Source organism: Tursiops truncatus, chromosome 7 (genome assembly GCF_011762595.2).
Source record: "Tursiops truncatus isolate mTurTru1 chromosome 7, mTurTru1.mat.Y, whole genome shotgun sequence".
Classification (NCBI taxonomy): Eukaryota; Metazoa; Chordata; class Mammalia; order Artiodactyla; family Delphinidae; genus Tursiops; species Tursiops truncatus.
This window is the reverse complement of record NC_047040.1, coordinates 34157031-34183191: the sequence shown is the minus strand read 5'-3', so window position 1 is coordinate 34183191 and position 26161 is coordinate 34157031. Positions and strand designations below refer to the sequence as shown.

General features: G+C 42.8%; 1 protein-coding gene across 2 annotated transcripts; it reads left to right on the top strand.

The window, feature by feature from the left end:
• The first annotated feature begins 1090 nt into the window (after nucleotides 1–1090).
• Nucleotides 1091–26161, top strand: CASP10 (caspase 10). Of its 2 annotated transcripts, XM_004329462.4 has the most exons (9): nucleotides 1091–1437; nucleotides 2808–2901; nucleotides 8318–8453; nucleotides 12264–12373; nucleotides 18292–18328; nucleotides 20120–20196; nucleotides 21029–21137; nucleotides 22224–22716; nucleotides 24961–26161. In XM_004329462.4, exons 1-9 carry the CDS (start codon nucleotides 1091–1093, stop codon nucleotides 25112–25114), a joined length of 1557 nt encoding a protein of 518 aa, XP_004329510.2. In that variant the 3' UTR covers nucleotides 25115–26161. The 2 variants fall into 2 exon arrangements, with proteins under 2 accessions (XP_004329510.2, XP_073663511.1); XM_073807410.1 differs by lacking the exons at nucleotides 8318–8453; nucleotides 12264–12373.

Sequence of the window (26161 nt, the reverse complement as noted above, 5' to 3'; positions counted from 1 at the left end):
CTAGCCCATAAATAGAGACAAAGTCTGGCAGACTTGCCAGAGCTAGAGATCAGAATTTTCAGGAAACTGCAAGACAAATGTACGATGTTGGAATAAGATATCTCCAGGAATCCAGTCATACTGTTTCTAGTATCACAGAGCTACTAGAAGGTAAGACCCAATAGATACTCACATTAAAGATGACCTTTTTCTTCTTTTTCTAACTATAAAAGTACTATACGTTCATTGCATAAAATTTGAGAAACTCAGACAGGAGCCCAGAATAAAATTTATGGTATCTGTAATTATACCACTTATATATAACCACTCTTTGTTATTTTTTTGTTGTTGGTATGTTCGCCTTCCCTTAGAAAGTAGTTTCTTGTTTCTAAATAGCTCAGTGTTGCATAGTGAATATATACCTCAAGTCCTTAAAGAATGAATAATTACATTGAAAAAATATTATCGATTCATTGCTCCTCTGATTAGAATGAAATTTAGTGTGGAAATACATTTAGTGTGGAAATACTGACTTCGGTAATTTGTCAGTTCCTACGTTGATTTGAGCAAATGTCGTCTGAAACCACTCTTTCTGGGGTCTGGGATTGGGACTTTTCTTTCTGTGAGATAAAGAAAGGCCTGCCCTGGTATGGTTAGCAATGTTACCTTGTTGTCCTTAGGTTGGTAGATACTTCAGAAATGTACCCCCCCCATTACTTTATTTCTAAAATGTAAAAGTGTTACTTCTGCCATTTGGTGGGAATGATTTAAGAGCTCCAGGCGGGAGAAATTGTGCTGTGTCGTCCTCCCTCTTGACTAGCTCCCAATGGGGGCATTTTGATTTGGGGGAACTCGGGGTCAATTGAGTTTCAATAAAAGCTCTCTTCAGACCTCCTAAAAGGTTAACATGCCGGTGTTGGGGTCACGTTTTCTGGGCTATAGGTTTTTGAAGTGACCTCGCAGTGAATTTCATTTTTCAGCATTTCTAGAAAAGTCTAAGGCCTGGAACAGAGGAGGCTGGAACTGGAGGAGGGCCTGGGAAGATGGGGTGCCCTGTTGTCCTCACTCTCTAAGCTGTGGCCCCCATATCCGTATCTCTTTCAGGCTGGCCATGACATCGCAAGGCCAAAGTCTGAATTCCACTTTAGATGATAACTGTCAAGGGAACTTTCGAGGGACACTTCTGACTATTGATTCGTACCTGGGGGATCAAGACGTGGAGCGCCTGAAGTTCCTCTGCCGAGACTCCATCGCCCCCAAGAACCTGGAGAAGTGCGGCTCAGCCTTGGATATCTTTGAGTACCTGTTGGCAGAGGAATGGCTGAGTGAGGAAGACCCCTTCTTCCTAGCGGAGCTCCTCTACACCATCAAGCAGAAGGTCCTCCTTCGGCACCTCCGCTACACCAAGGAGCAGGTGGAGCACCGCCTGCCTTTCCACCGGAAGGTCTCTCTGTTCAGGTGATCGACACGGCAGGGCCATTGGGCTTTGAAAAGAGGCTGCGATTCATGATGAATTAATTTTTAAGGTTGTTTTTCTTTACCGCCCCCCCCCCCCCCCATCTACCTCCTTGGCTGGTATGGTGATTCTAAAGCAGGAGATTTCTTAACTTCAGGTGCTAATGAGAATGGAGGCTGGGAGGTCAGCAAAGTTTCAAAACCCAGTCCTGTGCCTGGGGGTGGCTTCCCTTTGTTTTGCTTCTCACTGAGGAAGGAGGCCCAGCTCCGTGTGCAGCAGGCCAGCGCCTTCCTCATTGCCAGCCTCCACGCTCTCAGCCTCCTGCCTCCAGTGAGTCACTGGTGTGTCAGCCTATACCTAGCCATTTGAGAAGAGAGAAATGAATACTTGGACCCAAGTGAGCAAAATAAAAAAGGAGATGTGCCTTTGGGGTAGGGAGGGACATCATTTATGCCATGTCCAGTTTGTCCAGTTTTGGGGTGAAACCCAGACAGGTAAAATATAGGTATTTTGCCCAAAGAGGTAGCATAAAGGCATCAGACCTTAAGCAACGCTGTTTTAAACGGTCCACTAACATAGTATCTACATCAAACAGCCTCACGAAGTGGAGCCTTCGTAATACTATTTTACAGCCTGGACGGTTAGAATCCTTCAGGCCTTAACACTTGAACTGGTTCCTACAACCTGAGCTGCCCTTGGGTCAGTGAGGGAATTCTGGAGATCATTATTTCCACTCTGCTGGTTAGACAGCTGAGGAATGGTCTCAGGCATGCAGAGCTATTAACCTGTGAATGAAGTATTCAGTTTTTCTTTTCTGTTTTTTTTTTTTGCTTGTGCTGCATGGCATGTGGGATCTTAGTTCCCCAACCAGGGATCGAACCCGTGCCCAACCACTGGACCGCCAGGGAAGTCCCCATATTCAGTTATTCTAATTGTCGACTGTATGGCTCTCCAGAATTTGGGATAGTTTCCTTTCTTTTTCAACAGTGAACTCCTTTTCAACAGTGAACTTTATACTCACTGGCATTGAGTCCTCCCTGATGAGGGCCCATAAAGTAAGCCTGATTTCTAGAATGGAGTCTGGAGGAGGGCAGGCATGCCGACATTTTGTTTCATGCCTTCTTAGTGGAATTTGAAACAGCACTGGACTTGGAATCAGAAGGCCTGCTCCTACTGCTTACTGTGTTGCTGTCGTTTAATAGGTCACTTTGAAGCTCAAAGTTTTTGTTTTTAAATCTATGGGATTAATAGTTGTCTACTCACAGGGTTGTGGTCATTCAAACGAGAGATAACGTACGATAAAAGCACTCAATTTCCTGCCCATCCTCTGCAAGTGCGAAACTTTAATTTGTCTCTTGGGTGTATGTCTTAGAAACCTGCTCTATGAACTGTCAGAAGACATCAGCTCAGAGAACTTAAAGAGCATGATCTTCCTTCTGAGGGAGTCGGTTCCGAAAGTCCAGATGGTGAGTGGGCCCTATAGGATGGGGTCTTTGTGAACATTGCCTTAATCAGTGTTTGGGAAGATGCTAGAAAGGGATTTCAGGAGGGCTCATTTTTTTTTGCAGGAGACAATATCAGACAAGGGTTAGCAACATTGATTTTTAATGGGCCTGGAGTCTAGTCCTAGACTAACTCCTGGATGTGGGGCAAGTGATTGAATGTTTCTGAGCCTCCATTTTCTAATGTGTCATATTATAGACAATTATACTACTTCCTTCCAGGACTGTTAAGAGGATTAGATGAAATAATATACATCAACTATTAGCTGGGGCCTGTATTTTGCACATAGTAACCATGCAGTAAACGAGTGCTATTGACATCCACTGTGTTTTATGATACAGAAATGTGCAGGGCACCACAAAGAAATGAGGAGGTGGTAGCTAATGGCAGAATGGGAATTAGCTGTTCCTCACATCCATTAGTTGAGGTTTCTGAGGGAGCCGTGTCCTTTTCAGTGGACGTTGCAGTGTCTCCCATGTAGAGTTTTGTGAAAATCAAATGAGACAAATGTTTGAGGATGTGCTTTCTAAAGGGCTATGCAAGTGCTTGGAACTAATAGTAATGTTTTTAATATTAACATAATGCTGTCGGCTGATATTCTTGCTAGATTGGTCACAATTAAGGGCAGGAAAGTAGCTGCACATCTCTCTTCCAGGCCTCAAAACTTTATATTTTTTCTTTTGATTCTCATAACAGCTTGTGACAAGCAAGTTAGTTAATTTGGGAAGGGGCCAATTTTCGAATTTGACCCTATAACATTAATTTTGTTATTCGACAGCTATCTTTATTAAGTTATATAATGTTTGATAACACCAAAAAAGACATGTAACATGTATGGAAGTTATAAATGTAGAACTAAGTGAACGGCCATGGATCCCCCGTCCAACTTACAGATGAGCACATCACCAGGGCAAAGAGCTTACACGTGTAGCCCTCCCATATCACATTCTCCCTAGACTAACTGATTTTATTGACAAATAAATTCTTTTTTTTTTTCAGTACGTGGGTCTCTCACCGCTGTGGCCTCTCCCGCCACGGAGCACAGGCTCCGGACGCGCAGGCCCAGCGGCCATGGCTCACGGGCCCAGCCGCTCCGCGGCATGTGGGATCCTCCCGGATCCGGGGCACGAACCCGTGCCCCCCGCATTGGCAGGCGGACTCCCAACCACTGCGCCACCAGGGAAGCCCCAAATAAATTCTTTTTGAAAGAAAAATCACTGAGGAGTAGGAAGCTGTTTTACATGTGGTAGGTCTTATGAGGACCATGTTTAACAATTCATTAAACATATTTCCTGGTGTCAGACCTGTAGGTTAATTAACCTGCAGGTTAATTCTCTGTTTTGGTTGCAATCTTTGAGTCCTTTTTTTCTCCTTTTCAGAGCCCCCAGGGATTTTAGCCTCTTGCGTCTTTCCATTGGTTCTCTCTCCAGGCTCCTTTATCCTAAGGATTGGTTGTGGGATCCTTGGGAATGGGGACTGAGTCTTACTTATCATTATAGCCCCAAAACATTGCAGAATTACATAATGGTGCTCCGAATGAAAGCATGAATGAGTGGGATGATGCAATCTCGAGTTTATGTTGGTGCAAAGTGGTTATATACTCAAATGACAGCATTTTGCTTTACATGTAGAATTTCTCAACATCAGAAGAGATTCTTGTAGTTTGAAAAACCCTCCAGCATATTCGGATAAAATTATCTCCCAGCTTTGGGCATCTTCTCATAATTTTTCTAGTCTCTGGGTTTATAAATAAAGAGACCCCTTTCTATTGTTACACCTATTGTCATGCACAGAAGTCCTTACTCCCCACAGTGTGGTGGAGGATGAGAGGGGCATTTGATATGCTCAACACAGAGCCATGATTTCCCACTAAGAAAAGCTGGGGAATGTATTTCTTCCTCTGGGCCTTTCCACAGGTCCTAGACCTCTTCTTAAAGGCATCTGTGGCTTCAGAAACATTTTCATTGTTCAGGATCATTCCAAACATTTCTCCCTCCTGCTAAATTAGCTTTTAAATCATCAAAGGCCCGTGCCCAAGTAGCCAAATGATTTTATGCTTTTCTCACTCCGTACAACAGTAAATAAGAAGTTACTGTGTTTAGCTGTGGCATAAAACTGTGGAATGTCCTGGACAAATGCATGAAAACTGCACTTCCTTCTTGGATTCCAAATGATCTCTCTGTATTCTGAAGGAGATCTAACTATTTACGCCAGAACTGTGGCTGAGTTACACACCTGATAATCCAGGTTGATCTCTATTGGGCTTTGTGATCAGGCCAGCCTTCTCGAGTGCGTAAAGGACAAACTCTAAGCAACCCAGATGTGTTTCCATACCAGGGCTTAATGGGACTGCATTACCTGCAATTGCAAAAGACTTTATCACGGAAATAAATTCTTTACCAGCCAGTGGAGGAGGGCCTGAATTCCTCTCAGCCAAAAAGGAAGAATTGTGAATTCACGTGGTCTCTCTGGATGAACAGAAAGGACCTTTGCAGGGTGTTCTAGGTTTCCTCTTTGATCGCTTTCACAAACTTAGAGCAAACATAGCTGCCTTCACACATCCTGAGTGACCCAAACAACTGTCAGGATATCCGTTCTCAATGTAGCAATCAACATAGAACGTTAGTTGTAAAGGAAACCACACCTAAACTTATCTTTTTAACAAAGATGCAGAGCAAGAGAGTTTCAGAATTTCTGCTAATATTTGCCAGGGTGGTGTTCTTAAACTAATGTGCAGACTTCATTTATATTGTGGGTGTTCGTGTGTGTGTGTGTGTGTGTGTGTGTATGGAGGGTGTCATTTACTCAACATCTAATACACTTTGTACAAAGTATAATGGGTTTCCAAAATTGCTTCTGGAAACATGCTTTAGCCCTTTTTCTTCCTCCTGGTAGGATGCAGTCAAGATAGGAGTTTCTGTTTTGAGCTTCAGCGGGAGCTCATTTGCACATAAACCGACTGTAGAACCTTGTTCGGGGATTCCCTCTGACCCCTTTGCCCAGCTGATCAGCTCTGGTTGAATCTTCCTTTACCCCCTCCTCCCTCCTGCTTTATTTCCTGGGCAGATTGTTGGTGTGCTGGCGCTGCAGGTGAGGACACACACATTTCTTTGCCTTTTTGGTTCTCTTATGTGTCTCTGGAATGTCTTGAGAATTTATAATCTCTTTTTTGATCAGATTAGTACAGAAGTCAGTTAAGACTTTGTAACTCTGGCCTTTCCCTTGGTTATTGGCATTTTGAGTACCTTGTTTGAAAACACATTTCGCGCGCGTACACACACACACACACACACACTCTTCCATTAACCCTTTTTCATCCTTCTGTTACTGCTCTATCTTCTTTCTCTTTACTGCCAGACTTCTTTTTTTTTTAATTTTATTTATTTGTCTTTATTTTATTTATTTATTTATGGCTGACTTGGGTCCTCGTTGCTGTGCGGGCTTTCTCTGGTTGTGGTGAGCAGGGGCTACTCTTCGTTGCAGTGCGTGGGCTTCTCATTGCAGTGGCTTCTCTTGTTGCGGAGCACGGGCTCTAGGCGTGTGGGCTCAGTAGTTGTGGCTCGCAGGCTCTAGAGTGCAGGTTCAGTAGTTGTGGCACACAGGCTCAGTAGCTGTGGCGTGCAGGCTCAGTAGTTGTGATGCACGGGCTTAGCTGCTCCACGGCATGTGGGATCTTCCTGGACCAGGGCTCGAACCCATGTCCCCTGAGTTGGCAGGCAGATTCTTAACCACTGCGCCACCAGGGAAGTCCTACTGCCAGACTTCTCGAAAGAATTGTCCACACACGCTCTCTCTCCACTGACGCGACTCTCAGTCACACTCCAACGCATTCCAAGATGGCTTCAGCCTCCTTCATTCCCACGAAACTATTCTTGCCGAAACTACCACGAGCCTGCTCACAGCCAGATTTTTAGCTTCTCATTTTCCCTATCTGATTTTCTTTGCTTGGAAGGCCCTTCTGCATGTCGGAAGTGAAGGCGTGGTGATCTTTCGAGATGCGATTCACGTTATCACCTCCCATGTGCAGCTCGTGTGACACCTGCTCTGTGGAGCCCATGAGTCATGCAGAAACGAGGGGCATCAGCATTTGAAGTCATCTTCGACTTGTCCTTCCTTTCTTCACCCACTCCAGTTGACCTCCCAACTCACCAAATTATACCTCAGAAAAGTCGCCCAAATCCAGTGCCTCCTCTGCGTTTCCACCACTAGCTTTAGACCAGGCCGTGCTGATCTCTTCACTGGAACATTTAATTTTCCTGCTGATATTTTCTCTCTAGCCCACTTCCTCCTCCAACCTATCCCCAAGACTTCTATTTAAAAACAAACCTGTTCATGTCACTGTTCTCCTTAAAAATTCCTGCTGGAACCCCTTCATCCATGGGATACTTGCCCAAACCCCTCGGTGTTCGTTCATGGCCTGATACCAGCCTGCTGTTCCAGCTGTGGCCTAGCTTTCACTCAGAGTTTGTACTCAGGTCTCCTCCTCAATATTCCTGACCATACAGTCCCTTTTCAACTGGCCAGCATGTCTGGAGACTCCCCGGCCCCCTTTTTCCATCCTGCTGATGCTTATGTATGCAGTTAGCAAGTGTTTAGCTGTTCACTTTCTGATTAGTTATTTTATTTATTTATTTTTTGGCCGCTCTGCGCAGCATGTGGGATCTTACTTAGGTCCTTGACCAGGGATTGAACCCATGTCCCCTGCAGTGGAAGCATGAGGGTCTTAACCACTGGACCTCCAGGGAAGTCCCTCTGATTAGTTATTCTTTTCTGTGGGCTCTCACACAATTTTATTCATATACATATTTTCATAACCAGGTTAATACATTGGTTGAGAAGTCCTTATCACTGAAGAGATTATGGTGACTTCCACCTCATACGTAATTCAATATTAAAATAATACTAGCCAATTTGCAGTTTTTCCCAGGAGTGCTTAAGATATGCTTTTCTTTTAAAATACCAAATATAAAATTCTTTCAAAGCATTTTCTTCTCTTTTCTTTGGTACTCCTGTTTTGCTGCTGCCCTAATCTGTTAATGAGACAGACTTTGGCATCAGGCTGCCAGGACTCAAATACCAGCTCTGCCACTTATTGGCTCTGTGACCTTGGACGACTTACTGAACCTCCCTTTGCCTCAGTTATTTCATCTTTAAAATGGGGAGATAATAGCATCTGCTCATCAGATTGTTTCTGAGTAGTTAATAAGTGATGTGTGTTTGGTATCTGGTATTAATATAGATTGTATAGAGATTTACAATCTCTATAATGCCTCTTCCCCCCTACTATCGAAGTCTTCCTGCATGGACTCTCCACCTAATTTATTACTGCAGCGGGTAATCAGTAGGCAAGTAAATGTGACTCCATTGATTCTCTTGCAGACCTCTCTCAGTTTCCTGGCATATCTGGAGAAACAAGAGAAAATAGATGAAGATAATCTGACATTACTGGAGGATCTCTGCAAAAAAATTGTACCTAATCTTATGAGAAAGATAGACAAATATAAAAGAGAGAAAGGTAACTAGCTTATGCTTGCTTGCTTGAATCAGACCATGGGAATTCTTAAACCAATTGGCCATGTATGATGTTTACTTATCACTCTGATAATATTCTTTTGAAATCTCCCCATTTGTTCATTCAACACATGTTTATTGAATGCATACTTTGTACTAGGCACAGTTTTAGAAGTTGGAGCTACAGCAAGGTATAGGGCAAATCTTCTACCTTCTTGGAGCTTATATTCTAATGAGGGAAAGTGGTTTTAGACAAACGTCTTCTTCTGATTCTTACATGGGAGTGATTGTAAAAGAAATTGTTTTGAATGAAATAACATCAAAAAGAAGGAGGCAGGATGGCACAGGAATTAGGAGTGGGATCCATGGAGTCAGATTGCCAGCACTCCACTTATTAATGGTGCAGTGGCCCTTTCCTCAGCTGTTCTGTGTCTCACTTTTCCCATCTCTAAAGTGGGGCTAATCATAGTACCTACTTCATAAGTTTTTTGAGGATTGAATGAGGTAATTCCTATAAAATGCATGCCTGGTACAGAGTAAGCATTCAATACACATTGCTATGAATACGTTTGTTAGAGAGGAAAGTCATGAAAACTTTCATATTCTCGTAAAGTACTATCAGAGAAGAATTTTCTTTTTCTTTCTCCTTTGTTTTTAATCAGGCTTGTAAAGGTAGTATTGCTGTGGTACTATGCAGAAGTAGCTGCATGGGGCAGAAATCAAACTTGGTTGCCTTACCGTGTGTCAATATGCTGAATATTTGTGGTTTATTGAGTCCACTTCTCCACTATTAAACAAAAGCTAAAAGTAAACACTCAGGATCGTATTCATGAAGCTTGTATGCCACACCCATATTTTAGTTCAGAGACTCAACATAGTGTGCAAATTTATCTGGTTGAAAACAAAACTAGGCAACAGGAAACTTTCTCTAAGAATTCTATTAACACAAAATGAGTCGAGGAACAAAATGTACTGTTGTTAATTTGACAAAATCTCAAACAATAACCAAATCAATGGATAATGTAATGTATACTTTAAGTAAAAATTCTGAAGACTAAAAACAGCTCTTCTAACCATCAAGTCATCAAGTGAGAAATAAAAACAGGGAGTTGATATTGAAAGTATATTTGAAATCCTCACTTGAACTTTGAACGCTGAGATTTTTTTTTTTTTCTGATCACATCATCGTTTTTCTGTAATGCAGTACTCCACACAGAATAAACAGAGGGCAGGTGGCCAGATTATTTTGACTGTTTGGACTGTGGAGAAGGCTCTCTAGTTTCTATGCAGTAAATGTTTACATTTGCCTCAGTGAGTCTTGAAGACGGAGCTTTATCATCAGAAGAATTCTTTTTTTTTTTGATTTACAATCTTGTATTAGTTTCAGGTGTACAACAAAGTGATTCAGTTACACACACACGCACATTCTTTTCAGATTCTTTTCAATTATAGGTTATTACAAGATATTGAATATAGTTCCCTGTCAGAAGAATTCTAATTTTGATTTTTCTTTTCTATAATCTACATGCTGTATGATCATTTTTTGGATGTTGAAAGAAAAAACTTGTTTTCCTTTACTAATACTCACAACAACATCTGGAACACTTCTGAACCCAGGGGTGTGGGTTTTTCCACACCAAGCAATTCTCCAACTCTGCAGACACCAACTGGGTGTCCTGTGTTTTAATTCAGTTCTGACACTCATCAGTTATCGCAGATCCCACAGGTTAAGGGTTCAGTCCGCCAAGACTCCCCCCACCACTTCAGCCACCAATCTCAGGTAGTGGATCCCCAGATTACCCACAGCTTCTGTTCAACTTGGTTACAAACCAGGGGTTCCCATGACCCCTTCCTCAGGTTTGATAATTTGCTAGAACTGTTCAAAGAACTTAGGAAAATAGTTTACTTACTAGGTTACTGATTTATTACAAAGTATACAACTCAGAGATGCAAAGGGCAAGGCGTGGGGGAAGGAGCATGGAAGTTCCATGCCCCCTCCAGGTGGATCACTCTCCCAACACCTCCACTTGTTCACCAACCCAGAAGCTCTCTGAACCCCCTCAGGTAGGGTTTTTTCTTTTTCTTTTTTGGCCACACTGCCTGGCAGCGGGATCCCAATTCCCTGACCAGGCACGGAACCCGTGCCCCCACTGCAGTGGAAGCGCAGAATTTTAACCCCTGGACCGCCAGAGAAGTCCCTCAGTTAGGGTTTGTTTTTTTTTTTTTTTTCCGGTACGCGGGCCTCTCACCGCTGCGGCCCCTCCCGCTGCGGAGCACAGGCTCCGGACACACAGACTCAGCGGCCATGGCTCACGGGCGCAGCCGCTCCGCGGCACGTGGGGTCCTCCCGGACAGGGGCACGAACCCGCGTCCCCTGCCTCGGCAGGCGGACTCCCAACCACTGCGCCACCAGGGAAGCCCTAAGTTAGGGTTTTTAATGGAGGCTTTGTTACGTAGGCATGATTGATTAAATCATTGGCCACTGTAATTAATTTAACCTTAGCCCCTGTCCCCTTTCCAGAGTTCTGGGAGTAAAGCTGAAAGTTCCAACCCTCTGATCATTTGATTGGGTCCCCTGGCAACCAGCCCCCATCCTGAGGCTATCAGGATGTCCTCAACCACCAGTCATGTCATTAGCATACAAAAAGACACTTAATCACTTAAGAGAGTGTAGGGTTTTAGGAACTGTGTGCCAGGAAAAGGGGCAGAGACCACATGGATATATATTATTATATCATAGGTCTCGGTATTTTAATACTGACTTTCTACAGTCCTCTGAGAGTTTGGGCATAATTCTGCCATTTAGGATGAAGGACTAAAGGACTGAAAAGATAGTAGGTATGCAGATTTTAGGCTTCTGTAAGTGAGGTGAGTGGAAAGACTAAGCCCACTGTATCTGATTAGGACACAAGCTCTGTTTAAGGACCACCTGGATATCTTTCTGAGTTTTCCTGAGCCTTGGTGTTTGTTTTAATATTTTAAATTCATTATTAAAAATAATGTATAATAAAATTAAATAGAAATTCAAATAATGACAACAATACAGAGTGTAGGAGGTAAAGTCTTTCTCTTCTTTTTCTTCCACTGCTGGTCCATTCCCCAGAGAGAACCCCTGTTTGGAGTATATTTTTGTAGCTTTCTTCTATATAGAGATAAGTGCATGTGTGTATGCATGTATGGAGAGATAGATACCTATAATATATATTTAACTAAGATCATGCTAATCATATTCCATAACTTGCTTTTTTCCCACCTAATATATCTGGCATTTTCCCATGTATATAACACAGATACAGCTTATTTTTATTAATGGTTCCATAGAGACATATTTTATGTATATAACATGTATTTAATCAACATTTTTAAATGGTTTTTTTTTTCCTTTCCTTCTCTTCCTACCTTCTTTTGCTTCTTTCTTTCATTTTCTTTTTGCTATTACAGTCTGAGTTCTGGTTTTATTTCTTGAGGTAACGTTTTTGTAATCTTTATTTGGTAGTTACCTGACACACTGAGCACCATAAGCTCTGAAATGGTATTTAGTAAAGTATACAGTAATTTTAAGGAACTAATTAACTTACAAAAATAATAGAAATAGTAAGGAACAAAATACCATAATATAAGGAATGAAAATATAATGATAAAAATAATTTATAAATTCACATTTTTCTCGGTATCTACATGTAGGCCTCTTTAAGCAAATGCCACTACAAATCTACAGGTCCCTGTAACATAATTTCTTATGATGATGGGTTATTTCGGATTGCTACTAGTCAGAAGGTGATTGTTTTGTTTTTCTATCTGATTCTATTCCCAGCCTCCCAGGTAGGGGCACCTCCTGTAGCCAAGGAAACTGAGTCATTGCATCAAGGAGAGGAAGAACTATTTTGCCGCTCGGACATTAACCAATTGCTTGGAGCCTTGCCGGTAGGTTCATTGGTGTGTTGGTAAATGTGTAACCACCAGCTTCACTGCAAATGAGAGAGAGAGAGAGAGAGAGAGAGAGAGAGAGAGAGAGAATGATTTGTAGCATTTGTTGTAAATACTCCTACCATGGCTGATTTCAAGTTACCAACTTGATATTAACTGTATTGCAGAATTTCTGAAAATCTAATGATTGGCTCTCACTAGCTGTTTAGAGCTGACTCCAGTACACCACTGGGTTGCTTTGAAATGGTTCTGTTCTTATCTGTGGGATTCGATCACGGACGGCTTCATGGGCGTACAGCCTGTTCAATCGCACAGGGCCCATACTTTTTGAATGCTCAGCTGTCATTATTTTGAAATTCTTGATAATGTGTGAACAAGGGGCCTCACAGTTTTACTTTGCACTGGGTCCCAGAGGACAAGAACTGGATTCCTGTAGTACCCAGCAAAGGTAGGGTAGGTAGAGGGGGAAACACTGGGAGAATTTGCAATCCATTCTTCACAACATGATCATGGTTCTTGGAAGACACATGACATTCTTCCCTGGGATTTATGTTTATTCCCATCTTGCTTGGCAGTTCTATTTTGCTGACGTCTGTCAGCATCAATGAAGTTAGGTTGTCCCTGGAATTTTTCGTTTTTGGTTTCTAATTGTGGTAAAATACACATAACATAAAATTGACCATCTTAACCATACAAAAATTTTTTTTAAAGTTGTAAAATACAAATAACATAAAATGTACCATGTTAGCCATTTTTAAGTGTACAGTTTAGTATTGTTAAGTACAGTCACATTGTTGTGTAAACAATTTCCAGAACTCATTTCATCTTGAAAACTGAAACTATATCCGTTAAACACTAACTCCCCATTCCCCCTCCCACCAGCCCCTGGCACACACCATTCTAGTTCCTGTCTATGAATTTGACCATTCTGGGCACCTCATATAAGTGGAAGCATACAGTATTTGTCTTTTTGTGACTGGCTTATTTCACTTAGCATAATGTCCTCAAGGTTCATCCATGTCAGACTTTTCTTCATTTTCAAGGCTCAGTAATATTCCAGTGTGTGTATATACCACACCTTGTTTATCCATTCATCCATGGATGGACACTTGAATAACTTCTACCTTTTCCCTATTGTGAATAATACTGCTTATGAACATGGGTGTACAAATATCTCTTTGAGACTCTGCTTTCAATTCTTTTGGGGTACCCAGAAGTGGAATTGCTGGATCATATATCATTCTATATTTCTTTTCTTTTTTCTTTTTTTTTTTGGCAGTGCCTCGGAGCTTGAGGGATCTTAGTTCCCCGACCAGGGTTTCAACCTGGGCCTGGGCAGTGAAAGTGCTGAGTCCTAACCACTGGACTGCCAGGGAATTCCCTATATTTCATTTTTTGAGAAACCACCATACTGTTTTCCTGCATCATTTTGCATTTTCACAAACAAAGCACAAGGGTTCTCTACACCCTTGCTAACATTTGTTATTTTCTTGGTTTTTGATAGTAGCCAACCTAATGGCTGTGAGGTGGTATTTCATTGTAGTTTTGACTTGCATTTCCCTAATGATTAGTGATGTTGATCTTCTCATGTGCTTGTTGGCTATTTGTATATCTTCTTTGGAGAAATGTTTATTCAAGTCCTTCGCCCATTTTTTAATTGGGCTGTTTTGGAAGTTTTTATTTTTATTTATTTTTTAAACATCTTTATTGGAGTATAATTGCTTTACAATGTTGTGCTAGTTTCTGCTATACAACAGAGTGAATCAACTATATGTATATATATATCTCCATATACCCTCCCTCTTGCATCTCCCTCCCACCCTGGAAGTTTATTTTTTAATTCTTAAAAAATTCTTTCATAGCTTCTTTACTATTTTCATGGTGTCATATATTTACAGTTATAATTTTAAAATTTGGAAGTATGTTTAATCTTATAGAAAAGTTGAAAAAAATGTGAATAATACAAAATTTGTTTGCCCAGATTCACCTACCTGTTGTCTCTTTTGTCCCATTTGCTTTATCATTTGTGTGCTCTCTCTTTATTTGTATACGCACACACATAATTTTTTCTGAACTTTTTAAGAGTAAGTTGCATACATTATGGCTCTTTACCCCTAAATACTTCAGTGTATATTTCATAATAATAAGGATATTGTTTTACAGATTATAGTACAGTTAAATTAAATTATATAAAAGTTTCACCAAGTCAGTGGTCCATATTTCAATTTTATCTATTAACCCAATAATAACTTTTACAAGTTTTATAGCTTTTTTCCCTCCAGTACATAATTCAGTCTAGGATCATATATTGCATTTAGTTGTCATGTCTCTTTAGTCTCCTTAAATCTTTTCATCTCCACAACTTTCTTCCTGTTTTATGACATGGACACTTTTGAAGAATATAGTCACCACCACCACCACCTTTTATTAAAAAAATAGAATTTTCCTCTTTGTGTGTGCATGCGTGTGTGTGTGTGTGTGTGTGTGTGTGTTTGTGTGCGTGTGTGTGTGTGAGTGGTGTTACCTCATGATTAGATTCAAGCTGTGTATTCTGGCCAGAATATTACATCAATGACACCATATCTTTCTCAGGGCATCCCATCTGCAGGCATGTGGTGTTCATTGGCTCCCTATTCATGATTTACATTTTGATTATTTGGTCCAGATGTTGTCTGATTTCTTCACTATATAGTTAATTTTATGAAGTTACTATTTTTTCCCTTGAAATGAATTAAAATGTCACCTTAGATTGAGCATCCATTGATGATTCTTCCATGATTGAAAAGCAATGATTTTCAAACTCCAGTATTCTCTCCACATTTGTTACCACTCAGCATTTTACTGTAAGCAGGAGTTCTCTTTTCTCCCTCAAAAGTTGTTTTGCCTACTCAGCTTAATTCCGTCCCTTGCCCACATTTTTACCTGGTTTTGTGCTCAGAGACTGATTTGCAAGTGGAAAACACATATGCGCGCACACACACACGCGCGCGCGCACGCACACACGCACACGTGCGCGCACACACACACACAGGAGTTTCCCCTTTGCCTCCTAGAACCTGAGTAGTTTCTAAGGCGTGTGGCTCAGCCTTAACCTCTGAAGTGCTGCTGTTTTGTTGCTGTTGGGTGATTCTGGTCATGGCCAGATGAAGACGGAGAATAGCCGTGGTGGTGCTGGGAGTGCAGGAGGCTTTGGAGGACAGAACCTCACGTTACACACATGCTTATAGGTTCTCAGTGTTGAAAGGTGTCTTAAAAGTTATCTAGGCCACGAGTCTCTCCATGAAGTGACAGATAAACTAAAACTTGGTAAATTATCTCATGTTTCATATGTACCTGAAAGGTTTTCTTATATAAAAGAGTACTGCCAACAATTGCATTTAATGAGAAGAAACTATTGACAACAACAACAACAAATCAATAAACAGTCTACAACAGGAATAGAAAAGGGTTTTATTTGATCCAAACTGAGGACTATAGCCTGGAAGACAGTTTCTCAGATAACTCTGAGGAACTGTTCCAGAGAAACATGGTTTTCAGCAGTTTTATGTCTTGTCAGAGCAAAGAACATCAAAAAAGTCGGAGAAACCTTCCTTCAAGGTTTCAAAAACAAAAGCAAAAAGAGATCAGCGCGTACACAGCAAGTCGGTATGGCCTTGGCACCTAAGTCGGTATGGTCTTATCATCAAAGGAGGACCAGCATTGGTGTCCCAGGAAGGGAGGCATTTAATCTTTATAACTATGGGCATTTTTTACTTCTGGTCAGTGCACCCTTTTCTTTAATAATTAAAGCAGATGTACAGTGTATGCTTGATGGGCCACAAACGGGCTGTTGTAGTTAGCATAAAATTCAAGTTAACTCATGGATAAGCCAGGATGACTTCCCTGTTCCTCAATATGTGAAAATTTCTTTTATCAAAACTGTATTTCACTCCAATAAAGAAGTTAAAAAACAAAAAAAGATCCACCCTCTTAGCAAGTGTCAAGTATACAATACACTATGTTAACTACAGTCACCATGTTGTACATTAGATCCCCAGAACTTATTCATCCCGTATACCTAAGCTTTGTACGCTTTGACCAATACCTCCCCACTTTTTCACCTGCACCCCTCCACCCCACCAAACCTCTGACAACACCATCCTACCCTGTGAGTTCAACTAGTTTAGATTCCACATGTGAGAGCATACATTTTTTTCTTTCTGTGTCTGGATTATTTCACTTGGCCTAACATCTGCCAGGTTCATCCACGTTTTTGCAAATGGCAAAGGATTTCCTTCTTTCTTGGGGCTGAATGATATTCCTTTGTACAAATATATACTCCATTTTTTTGTCCATTCATCTGTCGATGGACAGTTAGGTTGTAAAACAAAACAAAACAAAAAGAAACTGCATTCCAAGCAGCATCCTCTAATTTGTTTAAAAACCAAATCAATATTTCTTAGTGTGTCCTAGCCTTTTCTTAAAGGCATGCATGCCCTCTAACGAGGAGACATAACAACAGCTGTTCTTTAAGGCCTTACTGGACCCCTCTGGAAAAACTGGAAAGAAGACCAAGTGTGGCCAGGCAATGGGTCATTCATTCATTCATTCCTCTCTGACACAGCTACTTGGGAGGTATCAACAGAGGATGCAACATTCTCAGACAAAGAGAGCCAGACAGACCCTAAAGCTTATTCCCAGTCCTTTTTCTGGCTGATTTTATCAGCACAAGGGAAGAGACAAACCAAAGAAACCTGGGGCCTGGAGATGCCTGGACTGAGCCCACTGCTGTATCTGTGATGCCCTTAATCCCAGAAAATTCACTCAGCTGCTTTCAAAACCAACTGTGCAAACCCAGAAAACAGCCTGCCTGGCCCTTGGATGCTCTTGAGGAGGACTCTAGGGTGCAGAAGAAAGGGAAATGTGTCTTGCAGAAAGAAAGGCAGGAAGTCTTCTGGAAAGTGAAACTAAACTTCTTTGCCTTTGTTCCCTCAGAGCCCGGAACAGCAGCACTTCAGAGATTAAGGCTGAGCCACACCTCTTAGAAACGACTTCTGTGTCTCACAGGCAGCTTGGGAGTCCGGCAGTGCAGTTCCGGTCTGCCTCGCCCTCCCGCAGTCAGAAGCCTGGTGGGCTCCACCAGGGAGGCGCCCCCAGTGACTTGGGGGTGACTTGCCTGTCACGTCAAACAGATGTCCTGGTACTTCCCACCACACAGCCAGTGGCAGAGTCAGTCCTTCCCCAAAACGTCGTGGTCATGTTCCCTTTGGGGCTTTCAGCTGCAGGCTAAGGGCTGGGGGTGGTGGGAGTGGAGTGGATGGGGAGTGGCTGCAGAAAACACAAGGGCCCTAAACTGTGCTTCAATTTTGTATTTAATTTTATAAAACTAAAAGGAAAAACTATTGAGTACACTCAGAGAAGTCTGCATTGCATCCCTGCCTTGCTTCTCCTCCCCCCATAGTTTACCATTTTTATTAGTTTTTTGTTTTATCCTATTGAAAAAACCCACTCGTATCTCTCCTTTTTTATGAAAGAGGGAGCACACTAAATACCGATCTTCACATCACTTCTTTCATGTCACAGTATCTCCTGGGGAGATGGTCTTCCGCCTTCTGCCACACTGTGTGATGAACCGTTGTTCTTTCGACCACTCCCTGTTGGTCAACATTAGGGTTATTTCCAGTCTTCAGTTATTCCAAATAATGTTGCAATGAATAAATATCTTTGTGTATGTGTCATATGCTTTTGCCGCTGTGTCTCTGTGAACCTTCCCGTTTGGAAGGACGAAGTTGATTCTTTTCTTGTTCCCTGCTAGTGACTTTTTCTATGGCTGGGGATCAGGTATTTTTTCTTCTCTGAATCAAGCCTAGATTTTCAGCCCTTACCCTAACTGTGTGAATTTCCTGCAATTCATGAATTTCCTCTTGCCTCAACAGGAGGTGTCCTGGCGAGATGAGCATGCACAGAGTAATGGTAGGTGTTTCTAATACACTTTTTTTTTTTTTTTTTTTTTTTCCACGCTGCGTGGCTTGCAGGATCTTAGTTCCCTGACCAGGGATTGAATCTGGGTTCCCCCGCAGTGAAAGTGCTGAGTCCTAACCACTGGACAGGCAGGGAATTCCCTCTAACACACTTTTTATAACTTGGATCAGTACGCCAGTAATAGATATATTTGATACATACCAAGCAATTTGGGGTGACTTGGGAGAAGGCTTACACGTTAGTGGAGAATTCAGTTCTTGTTCTAATTCAGGGCAAGCCACTGAATGCGTGGATTATACCAGGCTTTTCCATGGGGGCAGATGTCGAGGGCTGGGTGGTTTCTACTTGGAAAGCCTAGCCTACCAGCATCTGGGGAATGCAGATCTGGTCTCCCTCCACCCTTCAGAATGAGGTCACCCTCTGTGGGGAGGGACGGAGCCCTTGGCGGGCAGAAGCCCTCAGGCCAGCAGCTGCAGAATGTAGACTGTAGAATAGTATGGCTCCAGATGCTGCTTGTATTTTTCAGAAGGAAAGAGGCGGTCAGAGGGAGGGAGTTGGCAACAGTGTGTTTAATGCTCTGAATCCTTGCCCAGAAACCATGACCTTGAAAAACCACTGGGCTAAACTGCTTACCAACAATCAGGGTTCTGGTGTTCTCTCTGTGATGTGTCCATTCCTCATTTCTTTTTTTCCTGGAAATTTAAACTTCAGAGTCCAATACACCCCACTTTCTTAGGGACTTTTGTCTTTCTGCCTATCTGGGAGGCTGCATGATATGATGTGGATGCAAATTATTGTTACTGAGCTCTTGTCATGTGCCAGCCACTGTCCTAAGACCTTCCTAGGACTTATCTCCTTTAATAATCCAGTCACCTGGAGATAGGTACCACTGTTATTCCCATTTAATGATGAGGAAACTGAGACCCAAGAGGTCTGGTGCTTTGCTGAAGGTCACGCAGCTAGAATGGAGTGCAGCTGGGATTTGAAACTGGCGGTCTGACTCCAGAGCACATCCTCTGAGGACCTGGCTCTAACCCCTTGCAGCTACAAGAGCTCAGGCAGTGGTTTCACTTCTGAAAAACAAGCAGGTTTCCTTCAGTGCTGCAGTTCTGCCGTTTCAAAGTTGAGACCTGTCTTTGCTGGAGAGTTACCTTCTCCCGCGTGGAGGGAGAATTTACAGGTGCGCGGGAGGACTGCAGCGGGGGTCCCATTTGGTAGGTTCTCTGGTCTGGAGGATCCTGGACTTACTCAGCCTGAGCTGAGTGCCCAGGACTGACCCTTAACCGTGTTAATAGCTAACTCAGGCCTCACAGACAAGGGCAGAGCTTCCGGATTCTACTGAAAACTTGCCAGGCGTGTGTGGGAGAAGAAAAGCTTCAAGTCACATTTTCCCTTTACTGTCATCTGACAACTCATCTTTGGCTTCCTCTCTCTACGAAGGATTCTTATCCGGAGGAACCAGAGAGTTTGCAGGTGCACTTCAAAGCAGTGCACTCCGCAGCCAATGCCAAAGCCATGACTAAATTGATCCCAGGGCTGTGGTGATTTTTGCTCTGCCCAAATTGGGTCGCTGGGCCTTCCCCCCCTCCCCACCCCCCACCACCCCGCTCTTTCTTTTTGGTGTCTGCCCAGTCTCTCTCTACCCAGTGACAGATAAATGTTGACTCAACCCAACCAAACTTCTAACCAGAAACACTTGAGCTGATTCCAACCCATCCTCTGTAAGGAAATCTAAGTGTTTGGGGAAAGATATGTGAAGAGTCTGAGTACTTGTCTTTCTAGGTGACAGAGCAACCCCGGTCTCCGTGGAGATGTTGGGAGCATCTGTTGACACTCTAACTTCTGAAACCAGCACAAAGGTTTGCACTGTTTCCTCAGGTCTTCTCCAACTAGGGTCCAGCCCTTAAGGACTCTGTGGGCTCAGATTTTTGTTTCTACCTTGGTTCTTCTTCCTGTCTCTGTGTGATTGTCTCTGTTCTTTTCGCCTTTTTCTGTAATAATCAGCAGTGTGTTGACCTTTGCCTATGGAGGTGATGTTATCGCCCTTTCAGTCATGCATATCCTTTGAAATATGCAGAGAGGGGAATTTCTTTTTCATCGACTGAAGCCACTTCTTTTCTGCTTGGATCAAAGCTGTACCATGTTTTCAGGAGATCATTGTAGCCACAGAGAGGCCCTGCTGAAGCCAAATCAGCTAATTTGTAATCAAATGCTATTTACAGTAATCTTCAAAAACAATTGCACATATTTTAAAATTCACACTGTGATCTCTACAAAAGAGATTTCTCAGTTTTTGGAGGAATCAGATCACTCCAGAATCCTACCATTTTAATAAACAAATTACCATTTGATATTTTTGTTGTCTTGTTAGATCCTTACCTATACTTTCTTCACTTTGCTAATCCAACAAGAAAGATGCTTTTGCATAAACCCTGGGTTTGCCAAAGTTAAAAATACATATTTTATTATTTAACACTGCGAATTCACATTCTGAAGGCAAGACAGGTGAAGTTTGAATTTTAATGAGGACCTGGCATTCTACCTTGGAATTAATCGTTAATTCCAGATCAGGACCAGGGTCTGGAGAACTCTCTGCCTTTGGTACTGATAAACGGAGTGGTTGGTTAGAAACATTAAACCCTTAAAATGAGCATTCCCTAATAAGTGGTTCCTATCTCTTCTTCTTTCAAGGAGACAGCTGTGTACAGGATGGATCGGAAACACAGAGGGTGTTGTGTTATTGTCAATAATCACAGTTTTACCTCACTGTCAGAAAGACCAGGGACCAATAAAGATGCTGGTAAGAAAGTCTGGAAGTGCATGAAATGCAAGTTAGAAATCTTAAAATCACTTTTTATTTTCACATTTTCTTTCTGTAGTTTTTTTTCGTTTGGGTTTTTTTTTTTTTTTTTTTTGCGGTACGCGGGCCTCTCACTGTTGTGGCCTCTCCCGCTGCGGAGCACAGGCTCCGGACGCGCAGGCTCAGCGGCCATGGCTCACGGGCCCAGCCGCTCCGCGGCATGTGGGATCTTCCCGGACCGGGGCACGAACCCATGTCCCCTGCATCGGCAGGCGGACTCTTAACCACTGCGCCACCAGAGAAGCCCTCTTTCTGTAGTTTTTATCTTCCATGTAAATATAAGGATGATATCAGAAATGTTTCTAAGCTTCCTGTATATTCCTGGTGTCTTAGTCCATCCGATGGCATCTAATACCATTAGATGCCTTTTAAACAGCAAACATTTATTTCTCACAGTTCTGGAGACTGGGAAGTCCAAGATCAAGGCTCTGGCATTTCGGTATCCGGTGAGAGCCCACTTCCCAGATGGCCGTCTTCTCTCTGTAACCTTTTTCAGCGGCCAGGGCAAGATTGCTCTTTGGGGTCTTCTTAACGAGTTCCACCCTGATGACCTAAGCACCTCCCAAAGGCTCCACTTCCTAATACCTTCACCTTGGGGGTTGAGGGGGAACACAGACTTTCACACCATAGCTCCTGGGGTCACTGACCTGCTTAAAGAGTGACCAGAGTCCCTGACCATTTACGACTCTGGTTGGGAGAGAGCACCTGGGTCAGATGAGACAACCTGGGTTAGAGTTGTGCCTCCACCACTAACCAGGTTTGTGATCATGTGGGAGATTCTTGGGACCTCAGCTTCCTCATCTGTGAAATAGGATAAAATTCTGCCCTCTGCTGACTCACAGGATCATTGTGATAGCACTGTGGCTACTATAAAAAGTCAGGTGAATTGTAAAATTTTATTGTTGAAAGTAGAAAAAACATCCAAAGCTTCAGCCTGTATGCTATGCAGATTTTTATAACTACTAGCATCCGTTTTGTTTTATTTCCCTCCATTTCACTATTTCCCCTTTCTCTCCTTTTTCACAGAGTGCCTGAGGCGCGTGTTTCAGTGGCTTGGGTTCAACGTGTATATTCATGTCAATGTGACTAAAGACGACCTAGAGCAGGTTCTGCAGTATTTTCAGACTCATCCAGGCCATGCTGATGGAGACTGCTTTGTGTTCTGTGTTCTGACCCATGGGAAATTTGGAGCTGTCTACTCTTCTGATGGGAACCTCATTCCCATCCGGCAGATCATGTCTCACTTCACGGCTCAGCAGTGTCCTGCTCTGGCTCACAAACCCAAACTCTTTTTCATCCAGGCCTGTCAAGGTGAAGAAATACAACCTTCCGTATCCATTGAAGCAGATGCAGTAAATCCTGAGCACGTGCCCCCTTCCCTTCAAGACAGTGTTCCCGTTGAGGCGGATTTCCTTCTTGGCCTGGCCACTGTCCCCGGCTACGTGTCCTTTCGGCACGTGGAGGAAGGTAGCTGGTATATCCAATCTCTGTATAATCATCTGAAGGACTTGGTCCCAAGGTGAGAGTTTTGAGTTGTTCCATTCACCTACCTATGCATTCATTCATCTATCCACCTACCTGTTCATCCATCTATCCACCCACCCATGCCTCCATCCATGCGTCCATTCATCCATCCATCCATCCATCCAGCACACCTGTATTGAGCACTGGCACGTAACTGGAAAGGAAGATACAGAATTTAACAAAAGACACAGTCCCTGTCCTCAAGTTGCACACAATCTGGAAAGACAGACAAGTATATGGGGAAGATCATTCCCTATGGTAAATATACATTGTAAAGCATACGTGTTATGGGAACATATAGAACTAGCACCTCACCCAGATTTGGAGGATCAGGGGAAGCTTCTAGAGATGCCAAATAGATGTTAGGTGAATAATCAGGGTGAAAGACATTCTGGGGAGAGGGAACAGCATCAGTGTAGGCAGGGAGGCCTTTTATTCGTTCCTTCCTTTATTTAGTATCAATCACTTACATTTACTGGATGTCCGTGTGCTGCCTTTGGCATTATAATACCCGCGGTTTCCTGCCACTGCTCTGACAACTTTCCTTCTGTCTCTGTCACATGCTCTTTACCTGGCACAATGGAAATGGGCATTCACCAAGGTTCTGCCCCAGCCCCTCTCCTTTGCTGTCTCTCTATAGCCCCTTTTGGCAGCTTTAGCTATACCTGGCGGCCACTGGCAACTCCATGAAAACATGTCCCAAATTGCCATCTCTGAGTTTCTGAAAGGCAGAGATGTTTCACTTAACCTTATATCCTCGGCACCCGACATAGTACCTGATACATTGTTGAGGTTGATAAGCATTTGCTGGACCAGTGAGTGCTGGGTTGAGTCAACCTCATTCTTCGGGTCAGTCCCATGCATTTCTCACAGCCTGCTAGACATCCCACGCCTCTGTTGCCTTTGGGCCTCACATTCAGTATGCACAGTCCTGAATTCATCTTCTTAGCCCTCTCCAGGGGTTCCTACTCCTGAATCCCCATTGCTAGGAACGGTTCCAATTCTGGGAATTCAGGATTGGGAACCAGGATGGGAGCCTTGAGTCACCTTGGCTTTTCCTTCTTCTTTACCAACCTCTCCATCAAAGACCAATTCCTATGGCATCAGGGAAAATGCACTATTTATCAAGGGCCTGCTATGTGCCTACTGTACTGGGTACTGAGCTGGGGGTTCGGGGTATTGTTGTGAGCAAGAGAGACAAAATTTCTTCTCCATGGGACTTACCATTTAGTGACAGGAAGACAGATAATAAAAATGTAAGTAAATGAACATATGAATTAGTGAGATAATTTTGGGAAGTAATACCTGCTATGAAAAGCAAAACAGGATAACGATATAGAGTGTGGAGCAGGGAGCTACCTAAGAAGGCTTCCTGGTAGAGGCGATATTTCAAGTAAGACTGAATGAAGAGTCAGCCACAGGGAGATCTGGGGACAGAGAGAACAGCTAGTGTGATGCAGGATGCAGGTGCTGAGAACCAGTCATGAAGGCATGATTCAAACTTGAGTTCTGTCTCCAGAGCCTATGCCTTGCTTCCAGTGATATGTATTGCCCACCCCCAGAACATTCTGGTAAATGCCCACAAGCCCTGGATCAAATGCTGCCTCCTCTATGGAGTCTTCTCTTCTTCTCCCAGCCAGAGGCACTGTCTTCTCCTCAGAATTTGCAGGGGAACTTTGACCTACTTTTCATGCGGTGTTGATCACATTCTGCCTTGTATTATGGAGTTTGTCTCTATGCTATCCTTGGTACATGTTTCATGTCTGTATTCTAAGTGTTTAAGTTCAGGAATTGTGTCATGTTTGCCCTTTATCCCTCCCAAAACCTAGAATAGAGAGGGTATTATTAATAGTAGGCTCTCTCTATGTGTATTTCTATCACCTCCTATTCTATCTATCTCTCTATCTATCTATCTACCTACCTACCTACCAGCTTCAAGGAAGAACACAGAAAAATAATTATATGCAAAATGTCTTTGTGGACTAAGTGCATTAAAATTCAAGGTGTGATTATTATTATGTTGTTCTTAAATACTGACTGTAGAATTGAAAAATTTTATATAATTTAGCATTTCTTTTTTAATTTCAGAAAAAATGTTTCTTTATATTTGGTAAAATTCCAGTTAGAATCTTGGCATGCTAGACTGGGAAGAAGCCACGTATTTTAAAATCTGTTTTCTAAGACCTGGTATGTGATTTCTATCTCCTGGTTGAAAATATATTTTCTTTTCTGCCTGCAGACGGGAAGATATCTTATCCATTCTCACTGCTGTCAACGATGATGTGAGTCGACAAGCGGACAGACACGGAACAAAAAAACAGATGCCTCAGCCTGCTTTCACACTACGTAAAAAAGTAGTATTCCCTGTGCCACAGGAAGAACTTTTACTATAGTAGAAAGTTTTGATCGACGCTTAAACTTGAAAGAACCCTTTGGGCATTGCTTCCAACCTCCCACCCGTCATAGAAATCAGTGACAGGTAGTGAGCTGGCCTCCGCCTGTCTTTCTAGTAGAAGAACATGCCCTATTTTCTGACACAATAAAATCTGTTTGTTTTTTTTGGATAAGTCTAAATGGTAGAAAACTTTCTTTGTTGAAGCCTTGGACTGTAGTCTTGAATTCAGTTGTGCACCCCGAGATAAAGGTGATTAGCCTCGGCTTGTGCATCTGTGAAGTAAAAGGTGGGACCTGGTGTATTTTAAGGTTCCTTTTAGCTCAGAACCACTGTTCGTGGCCCTGACTGCGCTTAGATTTCCCTTCTGTATATGCTCACCCCTTGTTAAAATTCTGTGTCCCCTCTGCATGGTCTTGTTTTGGACACTTGATAATGACGTGATCATGGTTCAATGACCTTCTCCTTGTTCTCCCCTAAAATTTGATCTATGCCACACCCATTTCCTGCTTTAGTGTAAGGAAGGTATTTCTGCAGGCAATGTTTCTCTTGGGCTGGGAACAGGGTTGGCTCTCGGAAGATGACAGCTCAGCGTGAAGACAGACACGTTCAGCTGCTCTGGGAGCACAAACTTTACAACCTTCTATTAAATTCCATGTTGGTCACGACCTTTCAGACATCGCTGACAGAACACCCACCTCACACTAACTAAAGCAAAAAAGAAAATTGGTTGCTTCTTTCACCTGAAAACACATGAACGTGGAGAGTGGCTTCAGGTGAGGCTTGAATCAGGACTAAACCTGCACACAGCATTTCTCTTGGTCAGAGTCCTCAGGGTTGGCAGCTGACCGTAGTCAACAGCCCCTGCCTTAGCTCTAACATGCTCTGCTCCTCTGACCCAAAGTGATGAAGAGAGAGGCGGCCTCAGGGACTGAAGATTTTCACAGGGCTTGTTGCTCTCTCTGGCCAGGCAGTGTCTGGCTATGCCTTCTGGAGGGGGAGGCTCTGTATGGAAGCCTTGATACTTTAAAAATTAAGTTTGTCAACA

Excerpts from the sequence above, each read along its gene's own strand:
- CASP10 (XM_004329462.4), top strand. The coding sequence starts at position 1,091 with ATGACATCGCAAGGCCAAAGTCTGAATTCCACTTTAGATGATAACTGT. Across the intron at positions 8,454-12,263 it reads CAAATATAAAAGAGAGAAAG|CCTCCCAGGTAGGGGCACCT; the intron begins GTAACTAGCTTA and ends TTCTATTCCCAG. Across the intron at positions 21,138-22,223 it reads AGGGACCAATAAAGATGCTG|AGTGCCTGAGGCGCGTGTTT; the intron begins GTAAGAAAGTCT and ends CCTTTTTCACAG.